Source organism: Synchiropus splendidus, chromosome 13 (assembly GCF_027744825.2).
Source record: "Synchiropus splendidus isolate RoL2022-P1 chromosome 13, RoL_Sspl_1.0, whole genome shotgun sequence".
Lineage (NCBI taxonomy): Eukaryota > Metazoa > Chordata > Actinopteri > Syngnathiformes > Callionymidae > Synchiropus > Synchiropus splendidus.
Window position 1 is genome coordinate 11,876,234 of NC_071346.1, and position 17,854 is coordinate 11,894,087.

General features: G+C 43.2%; 6 protein-coding genes across 6 annotated transcripts; 4 read left to right on the plus strand and 2 right to left on the minus strand.

Moving 5' to 3' along the window:
• Positions 1-158: 158 nt before the first annotated feature.
• On the plus strand, positions 159-3,940 carry orc2 (origin recognition complex, subunit 2). Its single transcript, XM_053882978.1, has 15 exons — positions 159-400; positions 462-608; positions 743-829; positions 898-987; positions 1,059-1,090; positions 1,151-1,208; positions 1,270-1,574; positions 1,650-1,759; positions 1,845-1,977; positions 2,040-2,136; positions 2,207-2,353; positions 2,418-2,589; positions 3,478-3,539; positions 3,607-3,725; positions 3,787-3,940. The coding sequence occupies exons 1-15, from the start codon at positions 331-333 to the stop codon at positions 3,868-3,870; spliced, it is 1,713 nt and encodes a 570-aa protein (XP_053738953.1). The 5' UTR covers positions 159-330; the 3' UTR covers positions 3,871-3,940.
• On the minus strand, positions 3,929-5,518 carry cfap410 (cilia and flagella associated protein 410). The gene is made up of 7 exons (XM_053882979.1): positions 5,303-5,518; positions 5,205-5,223; positions 5,041-5,087; positions 4,743-4,972; positions 4,473-4,623; positions 4,320-4,410; positions 3,929-4,251 (listed from the first exon to the last, which is right to left on the minus strand). The coding sequence occupies exons 1-7, from the start codon at positions 5,377-5,379 to the stop codon at positions 4,099-4,101; spliced, it is 768 nt and encodes a 255-aa protein (XP_053738954.1). The 5' UTR covers positions 5,380-5,518; the 3' UTR covers positions 3,929-4,098.
• A 121-nt stretch (positions 5,519-5,639) lies between these two features.
• rpl37a (ribosomal protein L37a) lies at positions 5,640-7,139 on the plus strand. The gene is made up of 4 exons (XM_053882980.1): positions 5,640-5,790; positions 6,369-6,497; positions 6,569-6,651; positions 6,975-7,139. Exons 1-4 carry the CDS (start codon positions 5,788-5,790, stop codon positions 7,036-7,038), a joined length of 279 nt encoding a protein of 92 aa, XP_053738955.1. The 5' UTR covers positions 5,640-5,787; the 3' UTR covers positions 7,039-7,139.
• Positions 7,140-8,072: 933 nt separating this feature from the next.
• On the plus strand, positions 8,073-10,396 carry pecr (peroxisomal trans-2-enoyl-CoA reductase). The gene is made up of 8 exons (XM_053884023.1): positions 8,073-8,190; positions 8,698-8,831; positions 8,905-9,070; positions 9,145-9,226; positions 9,320-9,416; positions 9,483-9,593; positions 9,765-9,876; positions 10,024-10,396. The coding sequence occupies exons 1-8, from the start codon at positions 8,079-8,081 to the stop codon at positions 10,104-10,106; spliced, it is 897 nt and encodes a 298-aa protein (XP_053739998.1). The 5' UTR covers positions 8,073-8,078; the 3' UTR covers positions 10,107-10,396.
• A 215-nt stretch (positions 10,397-10,611) lies between these two features.
• Positions 10,612-12,267, plus strand: ndufb3 (NADH:ubiquinone oxidoreductase subunit B3). The gene is made up of 3 exons (XM_053884024.1): positions 10,612-10,713; positions 11,351-11,479; positions 12,045-12,267. Exons 2-3 carry the CDS (start codon positions 11,352-11,354, stop codon positions 12,193-12,195), a joined length of 279 nt encoding a protein of 92 aa, XP_053739999.1. The 5' UTR covers positions 10,612-10,713; position 11,351; the 3' UTR covers positions 12,196-12,267.
• On the minus strand, positions 11,608-15,021 carry LOC128769929 (UDP-glucuronosyltransferase 1A1-like). Its single transcript, XM_053884022.1, has 9 exons — positions 14,500-15,021; positions 14,363-14,426; positions 14,142-14,290; positions 13,558-13,685; positions 13,397-13,490; positions 13,204-13,329; positions 13,049-13,136; positions 12,755-12,974; positions 11,608-12,685 (listed from the first exon to the last, which is right to left on the minus strand). Exons 1-9 carry the CDS (start codon positions 14,920-14,922, stop codon positions 12,412-12,414), a joined length of 1,566 nt encoding a protein of 521 aa, XP_053739997.1. The 5' UTR covers positions 14,923-15,021; the 3' UTR covers positions 11,608-12,411.
• Positions 15,022-17,854: the final 2,833 nt, after the last annotated feature.

Below are 17,854 nucleotides of genomic sequence, written 5' to 3' on the forward strand. Positions count from 1 at the left end.
TAAAACAGAATGAATTTAAAATAAACTAAGCAGTTCTACACGTCACGCTTGAGTTTTGCGAAAAGCATCATGGGAAACGCTGTTTCTCCAGTCGGCGCGCTGTGATTGGCCACTTAGCGACCTTTCACATGTCACGTGACTTAAATGTTTGCGGGATGGCGGGGAAAGTTGTGGCAGCTCTCCGTGTGTCTCTCTGTCTCCAATAGTTTGTTGTGGTAGTGACAGATGAGCGGTGAGGTGGATGTTTTCCATCGCTTTGGACCCTCTACGATACATATTTTCATGACAGTCGTGTGTTTATAGCGTAAGGTTTGACAACCACCTGCAGCCATGAGTGTGCTGGAAGTGAAGTTCATCGGTGATGGAGATGTTTTGGACCACATTGTGGACAAACAGGAAGGTGCGTGTGGTCGGTTTCAACTTATATGCTGTGCCCAAACTCAGTATTGTGTTCGCTGTAGTCCCGCAGAGCAACTCCGGAGGTGTCCAGAAAATGGTTTCATTTAAAAGCCCAGCCGGACGAGCGAGTAAAGAGGACGGAGCAACGGATTTGGACGAGAATGGATTCATGGATGAACAGAACTATGTCCAAGTTCTGGGAACAGAGGGTCAGTGCTGGATATATTTACGTAGGTTTCAATGATAAAGCCTTCAATAAATGATGACACACTTAAAAAACGTAGCCGCTCTCTATTGTACTGTATAAGAAAGCTCTCCTTAACACAGTTTATTTTCCTTCCAGAAGAGGAGGATGGCTTGTCCAGGGTGGCCGGATCATCCATCTTTACTTTTCAGAAAAGTAGACGGGGTCACAGCATGGCTCAGACCGGTGAGTCAGTCTGGTGCTCCTAACAAACATCTCTAGTTGTTACTTATATTTATCCTTGCTGTATGTAGCAAGTGAGTTAGCGCGGACTCCGGGGAAGAATGTGACGTTCAGCACAAACCCAAACATGGAGCCTCGCACCCCCACTCGCACTGGCCGAAGTAAGTTCAAGTCTTTCTTTTTTCTTAATTTTTGTTCGTCTAGCGTAACTGGGTTTTATGTTCCCGTGCAGACCACAAAGATGAAAATAGAACGCCGCAGAGGGTGAGACTGATAGCAGATGTTTTCTCATGAGACAGGTTTTCACTTTGTTTTACGTCGCAGGGAAAGAAAGTGCAGTTTGTCTCCACGACGCCACACAGACTTCGGAAGAGGATGACAAGTTACTTTGAGTGAGGATGTCTTTTTCAAACGCAGATCATTTATTTTGATATGTCTCACAGCACCAAGCCTTCGGTCAGACAGCGACAGCGAACTGTCACCGTCAGCTTCCGAAGAAGAAGAAGAGGAGGGGGATGAAAATGCCATGGAGGATGACAAAAAGCTGCATGATAAAGAAAACGTGAAAACACCCAAAAAAAGTTCCTCAGCTGCGCTGTATAAGACGCCTGCTAAGAAAACCAAGAATGTTCCGGAACCGGTCAGCCAGCCCAGCATGGTCGAGGAGTACTTCGAGGCTCACGGCAGCTCAAAAGTGCTGACGTCTGACCGCACACTGGAGCGACTCAACACTCCCAAACTGGATCGAGTCAGTTGTTAACCATCCAACATGCAGTGATGTTCCCAGTCAGCTGTTTTCATGTGTGAGTCTTTGTGTTGCCAGGAGAAGCTGATCCAGCTGTTGGAAGGGAAACCCTCATGCTTCTCTAAAGACATCCAGCTGCTCAACAGCAAGCACAGGAAGCACTTCAACAAGTGGATGCTGCAGCTGCAGTAGGTGTCTGACGGAGACAGAGGCTGATCGTCTGCACTGTTATGAGCACTTTATTTAGACTTTAAAGTGTGTTTTGGTGTCTAGATTGGGGTTCAGTGTCTTGCTCTACGGTTTGGGAAGCAAAAAGTCTCTGCTGGAGGACTTTCGCACAACCCACCTGTCTGAAGAGATCCACCTCGTCGTCAATGGATTCTTCCCTTCCATCACCCTGAAATCGGTGGTTAAAAACTGTATACCCTGGAAATATGCCTTTGACTTGACAGTTTTCTTTCACCGCAGATATTAAATTCTCTGACATCTGAGGCTCTAGATCATCAAGGAAGTTTTCGAACACCATCTGACCAGATCCAGTTCATCTCTCAGACCCTGAAGACGAGTAAGTGTGTCTGCATCTCACCGTCAAACTGGGTCTTTGTTTCTATGCTGTGCTGTATGTCACTGAACAGGCCCAGATATTCATATCTACATGTTGATTCATAACATTGATGGGCCTATGCTGCGAGGGGAGAAGACCCAGAGTGCACTTGGGCAGCTGGCATCTCTGCCGAACCTTCACCTCGTGGCCAGTATTGACCACATAAACGCTCCTTTGGGTGAGCTATCATGACGCTATTTACTGATGTTCTTGTGTAGCTAACTGGACACATGCTCTCTCAGTGTGGGACCAGTTTAAGCAAAGCCAATTTAACTGGTTGTGGTGGGAGTGCGTCACCTACCAGCACTACGGAGAGGAGACGTCCTATGAGAACTCTTTGCTTGTGCAACAAACCGGTGCACTGGCGCTTTCCTCGCTAACACATGTGCTGCGCAGCTTGACGCCGAATGCAAGGTAAGACTTTCAGTCTGCTTAAGACGTTGGGTTGTCTACTGCAGTGTTTCTCAACCTTTTTCTAGCCACCGCATCCTTGGTTGGAACTTCAGCCAAAGCGTACTGGTGCTTAAAGTCCTATAGAAAATCCGTATTCATTTGTGAAAAAAACTGCAGCTACTGACACTTGGTTGTTATTTTGCCATGATATTTGCAGAAACAAATTGAAATGTGTCCAGAAAGAGGTGGGCAATATGGCAAAATATATCATGCTTTATTCATGTATTGTCTCGTTTGCATGACTTTATTGTACTGTTGAGTTTCCAGACAAATCCTTAGTATTCTTTGCTTGAACTTGCTTCATAAAAACAATTATTCTTTCTCTCCTCACATTTTGGAGCGCATTTATTTTGTTGTGCATTTAGTTTTTTGCTAACTTTTAAACCACTAAGCAAACTTTGGCCGTCTACGAGTATCAATAAAGTTTTGAAGTTAGCCGTTAGCTCTGCGGCGCAGAACATCTTTGGCGTCGCGGGTCCGACAAGGATCACTCCCTCCAACGTTTTGTGGTCAAAGTGTGTGGTCAAGTTAGAGGCGCATCACGTTTAAAAACAGCTGGAAGTTGCGCATGTGAGCGGCTTCTTCGCCGTGAGTGTGTGTGAAGCAGCGCAGCTTTGACTGACGGACAGATCAGCGCATCAACACACTGTAGCTCTGTAGTATAGTGTATAGAAAGAATGTCAGCGAATCCATGTGATCTCACGTTCATGATTTAATGTCATAATATCGCCCACCTCTATCTCCGGACAAATGAGGTGAAACTGGATCATTTTCCCACGGCACACTCGTGTTCCGCGGCACCCCGGTTGAAAAAACACTGATCTACTGAACTGTGCCTTTCCGTTTCAGAGGGATTTTCAAACTGCTGGTCAAATTCCAACTGGAAAACAAAGACAACCCTTCGTACACAGGTGAAGACAACTTCAAAATCTTCTTCCTTCCATCATGACGGTTTCTAACTGAAATTATTTTGCGCAGGGTTGTCGTTCCAAGACTTCTACCAGCGCTGTCGAGAGGCCTTTTTGGTGAACTCTGACCTCACACTGAGGACGCAGCTGACCGAGTTTAGAGACCACAAGCTGATTCGCACACGCAAAGTGAGGTCTTTAACTCTTTGTACTCCGGTCTCCGAGCTCTGACATACGATTGTTTATCCAGGGAGCAGATGGAGTGGAGTACCTGATTGTTCCCGTGGATGCCAACACACTGGTGGACTTCCTGGAGAACGAGGAAGGGGACTGAGAAGAACAATTTTTTGAAAGAGAGTGAAAGAAGTTTTGTAACTAGATGGATGAATTAAAGTGTACCAAAAAGGAAATCACATTTTTCTGTCTTTATTATTAACACAAATACACAAACAAAAGCTTACATTCAGAAGTATTGCAAGGCAGATATACATGTGGACTGTCATGTCTCAGCAGATTTGTTTAGGCTCATATCAAGTAAAATTTGAAAGAGTCAAATGAACCGTCAGCAGTTTGTCAGTGACTGTTGTGATGCTCTCATCGTGTCAGTCCCCAGTGTGTAAGTCTGCAACAGGTTGTGTGTGGCTGTATTTACAATGCGAAGCTCCTCCTCATCCAAATCCTTCAGCAGGAGAAGAATGGCATCCAAAGTGTGATTCTGAGTGATACAGTAAAAGAAAGCATTTAGTAGTACTTTTTTTGTGGAATTTTTCAAAGTAAAACTACCTTTCTAATGGATGTTCTTGTCAAAGGTGATGACACGGACGGGAACTTGTCTCTGGACAAGGGCTTCATCCCCAACTCTTGTCTGATTTTACTACAGATAAAAATCTCAAATTAGAGCTGTAATTGTACATTATGGTAATCAAACCACCTCACTTTGTCTCCTCCATGTTGTAGTTAAGAGGGTCAGTTTCCGTGTCGGCATCCTGATGTCCGTTCTTTGCCGGCTGGTTGGTAACAATACCAGGCGGGGTAAGAATCTCTTCCCCTTCGGTGAGTGCAAACGCAACTTCATCTTCTGTCACCACTGGACAAACACAACAGCAAACTTCAGTGTGGCAACAAAGCAGTTTCATCGTGTACATAATCAAGCCATTAAAGACAGTTTTAATATGGATTTAAAACAAAACAATTGTGCATTCTAACCTTGGTCGTCCAGTTTGTGTAGGCCAGGTAAGCAGCGCAGGACAGTGAGGCGATACTGGCTCGTGTTCTCACCACAACATGGGTTCTCAGCCAACCATAGGACTCTGAGGTGAGTCAGTGGCCGTAGATGAGTGAGCTCAGACAGGGACTGGATCATGTTTCTTCTCAGGTAAAGCTCAGTCAGTGACAGACAGCCAGAGAATGGGGACAGAGATGTGATCTTGTTATCACTAGAGAGAACAAGAGAGAAATAGCCTCATGAGATGTGAAGAAAAGATAGTGGGCGTCACCAACCAACCTTAAAGTCAGAACTTCAACATTTGGTATTTCAGAAAAGATGGAAATCTGAAATAAAAAGATTGCAAAGAGGCAGCTTAATATAATGTAGTTCGGGATAAAAGTCAGTGCTAGTGAGCCTTTAATGAGCTTACAAACATATATAGGCCGGTGTTCATTACTTACATCAGTCAAGTTGCATCCCCTGAAACGAAAGCCCAAATATATTAACCATACATACACATGAGGTAAACCTAAGGCATGACTCAAACTGACCAACTTACCAGCAGTTTAGCTTCCTCACGCTCTCCAAGTCAGAGGCTTTAGCCTTGGCAAGCACTAACTTGCGTGTGAGCTTCATGGCTTTAGCTCAGTATTACCCGGTTAACAAAAAGGTCAGCCGTTATATTGACATAAACGCGATCGTCTTGCCAGGACAAGGTGGACAAACATTTTCGCTCCTGTGTCTGCGAGGATGTTGACGACCGTGAGAAGACGACGCATGCGCGAGTCTTATGAAGCCAGCGTCCTTAGTTACAGTAAACAACTGTGATAAAATCAAACCATGAATCAGAAATAAAAACACTATGACATTAAAAACAAAACAATCACTTTGTCAAAAAAAAGATCCAATATATAAAACATGTCAGCTCATCTCCGCGCTGGCCGCAGTAAATACTCAAATTCCCATAATGCAACATGTTTCAGTGGGTAAATCGCGCACGCGCACTACACACTCCCTCTTTGGACCTGCGTCTCCACTGAAACGATGGTGAGGGCTGAATGTCTGACTTCAATCCATGTTAATCTGTCCTTTCCCGTCCCTATAACACCATAACAATTCATATAATGGTTCAGTAATGTTGCGAGACACTCGTTCAAGACTCTATTTGTAGACTAGGTCGCATTGCGAAGAAGAAAATGCCGATGTTTTGATGTGATGTTCCTCTGATATTGACAGTAATGGCTGCCACCGGTGCTGTGTAAAAACCCAAATACTGGTTGACGAGTCCTCGTATGGGCCGTCGGCGCCCGCTCTTAGTGCCATAGTTATGAATTATAAAGTGTATTGAAAGCATACAGTTCTGCCTGGCTTCAAATGAAATTCTGAACGCGAAGCAGAAAAGTGGTAGCTGAATTAGCAACATGCTAAGTAGCTCACTGGAAGATGAAGCGCGTTTCACCTAGAACTAACTTCAAGTGTCCAGACCGAGGCGTTCAGCAATGTAACCCGGACTCTCAAGTTAATTTGGGCTTAATCCCGGTAGGGATTCGATTGTGCAGCTGTCATGTAGTTCGTCCTAAATGTTAGACTGTAAAGTGAAAATCCATCTCTACTTGTTTGCACAGGCCAAGCGCACCAAGAAGGTGGGGATCGTCGGTAAATATGGCACCCGTTACGGTGCGTCGCTGAGGAAGATGGTGAAGAAAATTGAAATCTCCCAGCATGCCAAGTACACCTGCTCATTCTGTGGCAAGGTAAGTCCCACCTGGAGCTTCTGTGGCTGACCTTTTTATGAACGATTCATTCATTGCTTTTTGCATTGCAGACCAAAATGAAGAGGAGGGCTGTGGGCATCTGGCACTGCGGGTCCTGCATGAAGACCGTGGCTGGTGGAGCCTGGACTTACAAGTTAGTTTTGTCTTTGCTGGCTTTTGGAAAGTGTTGCTGCTGCTTGTTTTTTGTTTGGATAGGGCTTCTTAAGATGTTTGAAATAGAAAAAACTGTTTTGAATTAGAGGCTAAACTCACAATGGTCAGTAAAAGTACTGGTGTTGTAGAGAAATCTTAGTGTTATAGCTTGTGTTTGATACTTGCATTTGAAAACGTTGGGATACTCTATGAACGTAGACTGGCAGAATTGAGTATAGATGAACTGCATGGCCTGGAAAGTTGTCTTTTATAAATGCATACCTTTGGTTCTGCTACTGAAATAACTTTTTTTTTATTTTGCAGCACAACTTCGGCTGTCACAGTAAAGTCTGCGATCAGGAGGCTGAAGGAGTTGAAGGACCAGTAAACCAGTGGATGTACACTGCTGGATTTGGGACTTTTGTTTTCACAGTTTATCCTATCTGGACATGACTTCAACAGCCACAAATAAAGCAGTCTGGAGTGGAACATTTTTATCTTGGTTTTTATTTAACTCATTCTTTAATTCTATTCACAAGGGAGAAGCTTGTGGTGTGATATTTTCGCAGACATTCTACTCGACGGCAAGCCAACATTAGAACAGAATGCATTTGCTATATTTGTAAGCCTACAGATGATAGTTGGTCTATGTAGTTCACTATTATAAAATAGTCCATTTAAAACTGTTGCCCTTTTTCATGTTTCTTAAATCATTCAAAGTTCAATTTCTATTGACACAGGAAGCCACTAGGCTTTCCTCCTGAATTACTTCTTCCTCATTTAAGGTCTGGTTTTCTTAAATATGACCTGCTGGGAACCACAATCTTGTCTTGAAGTCATGACCCTGGGTTTTTAAGTATTCTACATCCATTCCTTCACTTACGTTAGACCCTGTGATGTCTATTCTATAATTCACGTTTGCCTCTGCGTTCATGTTAGATCTTGAGCTTCACATATAGAGGTACTGACACATTCAAGACTTTGCCTGTGGAATATAGTTTCCTTTAGAACCCAGGTCAAGAAATTTCACTGAAGTGCCTCATGATATTAGAATTCCATGAGGCACTTCTAATATCATGAGGCACTAAACTAGCAGCTTTCGTTTAACATTCAGTTTTATGAGTTTTCAGATTACCATCTGATTGCCTGGAAAACTGCAGTATGACAGAGTTATATCCTGCACTACTGGCAGTAAATCTGACTCACTGTTATCCATTTTGGAGCTGGAGTGCAACAAGATCACTCCCACAGAAAAAAAAACTGCTGAAAAAAAAAACACATTTTCTCTCAATATGTCGACAAAATGCGTTCTTGAAGCTGCATTAGATTCTGTTTTATATTCCGCATGGTTTAAAGTGAAATTCCTGTAGGTGGCAGTAGAGCGCGGCGCGCGCATCGTCCAATCTTTCAGCGAAGCGCAGAGCCAACATGGCGGCCGCCAGTGTCTTCAGACCGGGCTTGTTCAACAACAAAGTGGCCATAGTGACCGGTGGAGGGACCGGAATCGGAAAAGCGATTGCCACCGAGCTGCTGGAGCTCGGTAAGTGGCAAGTTTCAAATCTTACGCGTTTTCTTCAGCTCACACAGATCCTGATGTGCAGGATCTGTGTGACAGGGTGAACTTCGACACACTGTCAATGAGTGACAGACTGTGAAAGTTTACATGTGAGGACGCAAACTAAGGATTTATGTCTCATGCATTTGCTGCTCTGTTTTCCCCCGAATATAAAAGGTGCTATATATTTTTAACGATTCTTACAGTAACAAGTATCTTACATTCATTAATCCAAGGTTCTGCCGTTGGTAAACATGAGCAGATTATTTATTTGCATGTTTATTTAGGTAAATCTTGTTTACTCAAAAATGGTGGTGACGTGGGAGCAAAAAAAAAATGGATCTTTGAAATAATATTTTGATCAGAATGTGAAGCCTCCATCAAAACCCATAATAGTTGTTAAACAAGTGTCTGTTATTCACGCTGATTTTGTAGTATTGCTAGTCATTGAATATACTGGCTTCTGTGGTGGGTCCTGTTTCATGTGTCCAGGCTGCTCAGTGGTGATCTCCAGTCGAAAGCTGGAGCGGCTGGAGGCAGCAGCTAAAGAGATGAGGGAAAGAATTCCTCTCTCCAGCCCTGCAAGTGTCACCCCACTGCCCTGCAACATCCGGAATGAGGACGAGGTTTTTCCCTCACACTCTTTCTTGAAACTATGCTGTTAAAGCAGGTGTGAAACACTGTCTCTTTGTTGGGAAGGTGAGGACCATGGTGTCGTCCGTGCTGAAGAAGTTCGGCCAGATCGACTTCCTGGTCAACAACGGCGGCGGCCAGTTCACCAGTCCCGTTGAAAACATGTCGTCGAAAGGATGGAAGGCTGTGATTGACACCAATCTAACTGGGACCTTTCACTGCTGCAAGGAGGGTAAGAATTCACTGGTCTGTCTGGTGGGTTAGAGGTCATGTCATTGTTTTATATCTTTTGTCTGGACTTCACAGTCTACACTGCTTGGATGAAGGAACACGGCGGTGCGATTGTCAACATCATCGCTGACATGTGGAAAGGATTTCCAGGCATGGCGTGAGTAGCATCACCGCAATGCTGGACTTTTTTTTTCTGGTTGTTTATATGTAAAATCTCAATATTATTGTCACCTAAATGTCACTTTACCAGTCACACTGGAGCAGCCAGGTCAGCTGTGGACAACCTCACCAAGAGTCTGGCTATTGAGTGGGCTAGTTCAGGGGTCAGGGTCAACGCTGTGGCACCTGTAAGTGTAACCCTTTGTTTTCGTATCTAGTTGAGAGCAAATGTATATATATTTGTGTCTGTGCAGGGGACTATATTTTCTAAAACTGCCATGGAGAACTACAAGGAGTTAGGACGAGAACTGTTTTTGATGTCTGTTCCATTTTGCCCTGCAAAAAGACTGGGAGTACCAGAGGAGGTGAGACTAAACATCACGACTGTTGAGTTATTGTCTTGACTTATTTAGATTTTTGCTTGAAATCTTTTAATCCCACTGGTAAAGATCATGTGATAATTAACATTAATGCATTGCAGATGCGGTAAATCTATTTTAGTTTCACGGCTTTTCAATCTTTTTTTCTTTGTTTAGATCTCGCCTGCAGTTTGCTTCCTACTGTCTCCCTCCGCCTCCTTCATTTCGGGTGCCACACTTCGAGTGGATGCAGGACAGAGTCTGTACAATGCTCCGTGGCAGATTCCTGGTGAGGTCACCCATAATAACGTCCCTAACCTTCAAAATTTAACTGGACGGGACCTAAAAATCACCCAAAACTCTCAACTATTGCATTGTGAATTTACACAGTTACATCTTATATTGACCCTCTACATTGTTTCCTGTGTCTCCTCAGATCACAGTGCATGGCCTGATGCTCCAGATGGCGAGAATCTGAAGTGCCTGAAGGAACTGTTGAGCTCTAAGAGCAAACTTTGACTTGTTTGAGTAACTAACACAGTCAGATGATTCAAATATCAATGATTTTGTCATAAGCTAATGGAGGCTGAGCATGGCGAGATGTATGATGGGAAGCAGGATTTGCTGTCATGTGATCAGATTTAATTTTAGTGTCATGTATATGTAAATGTAAATGTATAACCTTTTTGATTGAACATATGTGTTTCATTTCAATTACAAGTGGAGTTGTTCACTGACCTTTCTGTTGGCAAAGACAACTGGTCGTTACATGTAAACACAATAAAATCTCACATTCACTGTAAAATGAGTTCTGTTAAACCAAATGATGATTATTGAATTATTTTTTTTTGCATTGTCTAAAAAGTTAGTAATTTATCATACTCAGATCCATTAGATCGTTGATTTAACTTGCATAACTGTACTTTAGCACAAAGTTGGGAAAAAGAACACGAGAAACATAATATTAAGAATTATTTTTATGAATTCAATAAATAAACGTACAAGTACAGAACGCCATTTTTAGAAAACGTATTTTGTCCCTAAAGATATGCCGTAATATTGCCGTAAAGGACGCAACTGTCGCAAAGCACTCGCTGACATCAGAGGTCACAACAAACCAATTCAGGTACCTTGTGTTTTTTTTTGCGAATTCAACGACGTTCAATTTCATGAACTTACATCCACATGATTGTAGCAACTCCACTATTTGATGTGTGTTATGTTAAACGTTGTGCAGTGCAGTAGTCCATGGATATCACCTCGCGCTAGCTTCTCTGCTATCCGCGTACTTCGGTCAGTTTTGTTCCTGTTGCCGTATGGAATCTTCTGTTCATGTTACACATGACTCCCGACGACAAAGACTTTCATACATATACCTGGATTGAGATTTGATGCCACGACTGCCATGGGCTGAAGCTAAGATCTCTCTGCTGTTGAGGCGCATTTACTCACATAAAATAAGTGCCTCATTGGTATGTGTGCGAGGGATTTTAACTTGGTACTTCCTACGCTGATATCTTTCAGCATGTGTCCCTCTTTGTTAAACTGTTCCGTCCAAGTGCCTTGTTTTGTTTTATACAGACATTATATATTTCCACTATAGTGATCAGTGAAATCATATTTTTCTCAAAGCTGACCTCAACCAAATTTATAAAGGAAATTAAACACGTGGAATAATAAGTGAAAAGTAAAAATGGTGACAAACTAGTGGGTGACCTTGTTGACCAAACAGTTTCTCAATATAATAATATCCTGTTTCCTAGAATGGGAGGCGACCATGGACACGAAAAGCTCCATTTGCCCGACTGGAGGCAGTGGAAGATCGAGGGGACCCCGCTGGAGTTCACGCAGAAGAGGCTGCAGGCAAGAGGCCTCAGCGACCCGTGGGCTCGGTGAGTCTCATGGCTGCTGAAGCAGCTCTGCTATATTCCAATGTTACACGTTGCCAGTTTTCTTGTGAAAACACTGGATACATGAGTAGTTTCATGGCAAGACCGCTGTGCACTAAAGACAACCTGCTAGTCAGAACCTTTATTGTGTTAAATTATGTTACAGAACATGACACTTGTCCTCGCATGTAGATATTGAACAGTCATCTGTTGTGCATAGAAACGTCTTCAGATTCTTGCAAAACCCTGAGTAACCTTGTGATTTTTTTTTTTTTTTTACCAAACTGACGTTGAAGCTTGAGAGCAAACTGGTTGAGGCAATATTTTTAAGAGGTGCAATTGTAAATGTATCCTTGAAAGTATGTCTTCTTAGAATTACATTCAGTCAAGAAAAAAAAAATCTCAAAATGAAAAATATTTGCACAAAAACCATTTCAATAAAAATGAGATCTGTTCCCCTGAAAATGACTCGCCATTCAGTCCATTATTGATAGTGAAATCTCAGAGCTAGAGCTAGAAATTGTAAACGGTGGATGTAAACCTAAAAGCTTCATATCTGTCTCCATAGCAACGAGGCTTGGAGGTACTCCGGCGGCTTCACCAAGACTGCGTCCGTCTCGAATGTGTTTCTCAAAGGATTCAAATGGGGATTCGCTGCATTTACTGTGGCTCTGGCTGTAGAGTACGCCTTCTTCCCTCCCAGCAAGAGTGACCACTGACGCTGACTCCGCCAACAGCTACATCCTCAATGTCGTCCTTTCTGTTGAGTAATAAACCTATTTTGATCTTGACGTTCTCCTTTCACTTTCTCAAAGTCACATGACTGGTGTGAAAAATGATTTCATGAATGATTTCTATCATTAAAAAAGTATAGAAATTTCCCCATAACCACTATAAGGTGAGTCCTATTTGACTGAGGTGAAAAGGGCTCAGAACTACTCTTGCTTCGTCTTCTTCCCGGTGACTTTGCGTAAACACACTTTCAAAAGTTTCACTGTCACAGTCAGGAGAAGCAGCATCACCACTGCGAGCAGCAGCAGCACGTCCAGACTGTGGTACTGGATCCAGTTGAGGTCATGCAGTGCTGATCTGAGGTGTTTGGCTCCTTTGTGTCGCATCACAAATTCGGTCCAGTACACAGACAGTTCGAGGGGATCCACCGGCCGATCGTTGTGAAGAGCTGAGAGCTTCTGGATGTTCGCTTTATAGCTGGAACACACAACGCTGCAGTTAGAGAGCTGAGCCAGAGCGGCGTCTGAAGTGAGATGAAGGAGTCACCTGGGGTCATTGATGACCTGGTTTATCCCCTGGACCAGGTCCTCTGGCGTCAAAGCGAAGATGTCCAGCACCACTCCAGCTCCTCTGCTCACCAGCCTCTGAGCATTGTCAGGCTGGTCAGCGTTCAGTGGCAACATCACCATGGGGACGCCATGACAGATGCCCTCGAACAGACCATGTGACCCCGCGTGGGTGAGAAAGGCCCGGGCTCCAGGATGGGCTGAGAAACGGAGCGAGAAACACTATGAGCATGTGACATCAGCTGGATTGCGTCACTGCAGATTAGCCTCTCACCCAGAAGGTCGTTCTGAGGCACCCACTTCATGATCTTCACGTTCTCAGGAACCTTGTTAGGGACCGTGCCAGTGAATCTCCATATCACCTGCCAGAAAAAGCAAAAGCATTGAGCGTTCTTTGTCATTCTTTGGACTTTAAATGTGACAGAGAACCTTCTGTGGGATCTGCCTGAAGGCTTCCAGGAAGACTAGGGTCAAGTCATCTGGCATGTCGGACACCATGGAGCCCAGAGTGAAGACAATGAAGCCGTGCTCTCCAGACACCCAGGGTTCCAGTTCCTGAAAAAAAGTGTTTGAATTTATTTTTATTGGGATGAAAACATGGTTATCATTCACCGTCTTTCACCTGCGGAAGAGGATTCCTCACGTTACAGTTGATGCCACCCACTGGAATAATGTTGGGCATCAGAGGACGCGGAAACTCCAGCGTGAAGTCGATTCTGCGGAGCCAATACTTTCATGACTTCCACGATTATTTAAATCCTTATATGGAAATGAAGTTTCTACCTGTGAAGCCAGATGTCAGACTCCTTCAAGACGTCAGCGATTCCCACGTTCTCACCCAGAAACTGAGCAGCGATGTTATCAAAGTGCCAGTAGATCAGCCTGCAGAAAAGAGGCTCCACAGCAGCCACCTGTGAAAACCCAATGAAAACCAACACATTACATATAATAAAAACACAGCTTTACTCGCTGACTGCAAACGTGACTGTGTTTGGTCAAACATTATGAACCCAATTTTTGGCATAGATTGTCATAAACGTTTGCTTTTTTTTTTTTGTTTTGCGCAATTGTGATCATTAAAAAATGTGTTTGTTTTTTTATTTCACCAATACATGGTGAGAGTGAGGCGTGTGCCGCTCCCTCTTCTCGCTGAACTGGACCAGCAGGCTCCAGCTCATAAAGGAGTGTCCACCTGGAATCACCGAGGCTTATCGCTCCAGATGAACCATGCACACCGTTTCATGGCATCCTGGCTCGTCATTGTGACTTTGCAAATCCCTTTTTCAATTTACATCGCTCATTTCCAAATGAAATAAAATGAATTTAGATTCTGAAAGATTTGAGATTTTCAGCGTGTAAACTCTTACCAAGGTGTTGATGACTCTCTCCTTAAAGTTCATCCGATCGGTGTATCCAGTGAAGAATCGAGGCACAAAGGAGGGAGGCATGGGGCAGCCGGACGCCTGCATGTCCAGGGAACATGGAATACCTCTCAGCAAATTCACCGTGGGGAGACCTGGAGGTTCACAGAAAACATATATTTTTATTTATTTGGCTTTATTGCGACTTAAGGAAAATGAGCCCAAACCTAATTTCCGGGCGACTAGTGACCCGGTTGGCACCATGGGGTCAGTCAGGACGGCATCAAACTCCTTCACACAAAAGGTGATAAGAGACAGTGATTTCAGGGATATGAAATGTGGCGAATCCAGAGGTGGAACTGACCTGCAGGGCCAGGTGAGAGATGAGGCTGCTGTTGTAGAGGAGGCTCTCTGCTGTGACGTGGAGGAGGTTTGCGATCTTCTGGATCTGGGAAAACCGAGCACTGACCTTCTCCAACAGAGGGTCAGACGACTTATGCATGATGGTCTTGTGAGTTGACATCACGGAGTCTAAAAAGCTCGCGTCGTAGGGGACGGGGAATATCAGCGTCTGGTAGTGGTCCCCAGGGCCCATGCGCATGCTGACCTCAGGTATCACCACCGTGACCTGGTGCCCACGGCGACCCAGCTCCTGTGCGATGGCCTTGATGCCCACCCAGTGGCTCCCATCCATAGGCACCACTAGAAGTTTCCCCAAAAAGTCTGGCTCCCCTTGTGTTGCCCCACATACCAGGGGCAGCAGCAGCAAACACACTGGCCTCCACATGCTTCTTCTGAGCTGCTTGAGTGAATCCGGAGAAAACACTGCCAGACACCGTCTTCAGGTGTCGACTCCTGCTATGTGGAACTCGACCGCCGCTTATACAATGGGTGGTGGCCAAAGTTCAAAGCGCTTTTCTTCCTCAGGGTTTGTGTTTGGCGGCAAACCGCGCCCCCTACAGCTCGAGATTATAAAGACAGTTGCTTTGTGTTGGAAAATAAAAAGAGAAAACACAAAACATGTTTTATTGATGAATAGAATTGTGAATAGAATGGAGTCTTTTTGGGCCTCGTAATATTTATAATTTTTCAGTCCACACGTTGCGACACCGCATAAGAAAACAAACTTTAGACAACCTTTTTTTTTACAAACTTTTTAAATATTTTTAAATGTATTTGCTTGGTTAAGTATTTGGGCTTGTAATACATCGACAGATTCACAATATATACAATAATATAACATAACATAATTATATAAATAAATCCGAGAACATTACAAAAATCAATTTCAGACTATCTGAAATGTATTTTTACATCTAAATATCTAACAGTAATAATGCTGTTATTTATCTATACTGTTGTATAAAAGCGTGAGGTAATGTAGCGAAGGTCACGCGACACTTGATATGATCAGAGCAATGACTGATCGATCTTTTCCACGCCACTGTTCTGATGAGTATTTTAAACAACGCCCACAAACTCTCGCTTCATCTAAAGCAGCTGAAGTGTCGGCTTGCTCATGTATAAAGGGAGAACCGTGTTCGGCTCCATTGGGCAAGAAACATTGAAAGCCACAGAGTCAAGCAACAACATTCCGCGTGTATTTTGAACTGCACGCCAGGGGGCGCTGTTGCAGAGTCATCACAGCTGGCTGAAAACCGGGTCAGTCGTCAGGGTCAGGGTGGATAAAATTATTTTTGACCTTTGAAAAGAAAAGGAAAAATTATGGAAGCCCACTTCTGCCACGTAAAAAAAAAACAAAAGTATTATGGGGAAAACGTTCTTTGCTGTCACTTGTATGTTATTATTATTATTATTGTCAAATTACTCCTAACATTTGTGTGATTAATGAAATATGAAACATGTATGTCCAAGACTATGGTGATCCTTGGACCTTCTGAAGGTCAACGCAAATCCAAAATTCGAATTTTGGGGAATTAAAAAAAAATTGGTTGTGACACGACAGCGATGGGGCCAAAAAAATGACAATTTATCAAAACTCAAAAATGCCTTTGTCACCTGAACATTTATGAAAGCAAAGAAACTCATTAAAAGCAAAAAAAAAAAATGTTTTCCACTATACTGCACTCGAAATATCTATAGGATTTGTAAAATATGGAAAATGATATTGATTTTGCCTGAAATCATGTGAAATGACACCAGATAATTATACAAAAACATTTTTTATCACCACCATTATCGACATGTGGAAGAAAAAATAATAATAAGAAAAGAAAAACTGAAAAAAAGATTGCGAGATTTTAACTTGGTCTTTATTTTTTCACTTGTGTTTTCTTTTTTTGCTTTACACTTTAAAGTGTTTTTTTTTTTAATTTTTTTTTTTTAATTATTTGTGAATGTGCTTTTTGGTTTGTGGTCGTACTCTTCTTTTGTGTTTGTCATTTGCCCTCCAGGGCCACCGTATAAGGCCCCTTGATGTCATTTTCCCAGTCAACGTCCCAACAAAATCCTATTCGCGAATTTTTATCCATTTTATCCATTTATTTTGCTTTTCTTTCTTGTTCATAAGGTCGAACAATGCCAGACAAGTTGTTTTTAAGTCATGGCATTTTGGATCAGGAACAGCCCAGTTGTCATATATTATTATTATCATTATATTTTTTCATTATTACACGTTGTTCCAAAGCAGTTTCCCAGTCTGTGAGATCCTCACTGACCATGGCAATAAAGTTGATTCTGATAACCTTCCCACCAAAATTCGCCACCCGGCGGGAGGCAGCATATAAAACAAGGACCACGCCAGTGACTCGCCCTTCATTTTCCTTCAGGTACAGGAGACATACTGCCACTGAGCGCTGCGTTTGATCGTGCGTCTCTTTCCCCTCACAACTTCTTGTTGTTCCGTTTTAGAGGATGGCCATAGATTCGAGAAGCTGCATGGGGTGTGAAGCTGAGATGACCAGCACAGACTGGGCTCCGCCCCTTCACCACAGAGTCGCACAGACAGCGCGATCTGAAAGATGAAGTCATCAGCTATGGAGGACCACAAGCAGCTGAGTCCATCAATTTGCAACACTGGAGTGTTCCTGGTTTTGGTAAACAGGAAATGGTTGAGAAGCATGTTGAGAGGCCAAACCTCCAGTCTCTACCAAAAGCCGCCGTCCGCTAGAGACGCGACGGAAACAAGAAAACAAACTGATCGGAAATGAAATGAAAGTTTATCAATGCATTCCAACCTGCTTTCAAAATAAAATGTCAACATTTAAATGTCTTGCTGTTGGCAACCATTCTCCAGCATATGAACCAATGTTATATGTGAATCTAATGAAGATAGTGAACATTAAGTGCTGTCACTTCTAGGCCATCGATGTGACATGTGACGACATGTGTGAGGACCACAGTCATGTCGTCTTGGGTTAGATATTTTGTTGCTATTGTGGCATATTTATTTTTGTTTTTGTTGCTTTAAGCCTCCATTGTTCCAAAGAACAGGCAGTAGGCAGATGGTCATAATGTTTTGGTCGCCACCCAAAGCTCTCAGTAGAAATATCAAATGAATAGCCTCCTGACTGAGTCTTCCCTCGCTCATGAGCAAGGCAGCAAGCTTCTGGCTCCACCCTGAGCTGGAATCACTGCAACACTGAAACCCAAACAGCAGCTCAACAAAGCTCAAGACATTCCAGAAATACTGCAGCGCCAACATGATATCTGGTTTTCTCTGTGTGTATTTGTGTATTTTGTATTAATGTGTATTTGAC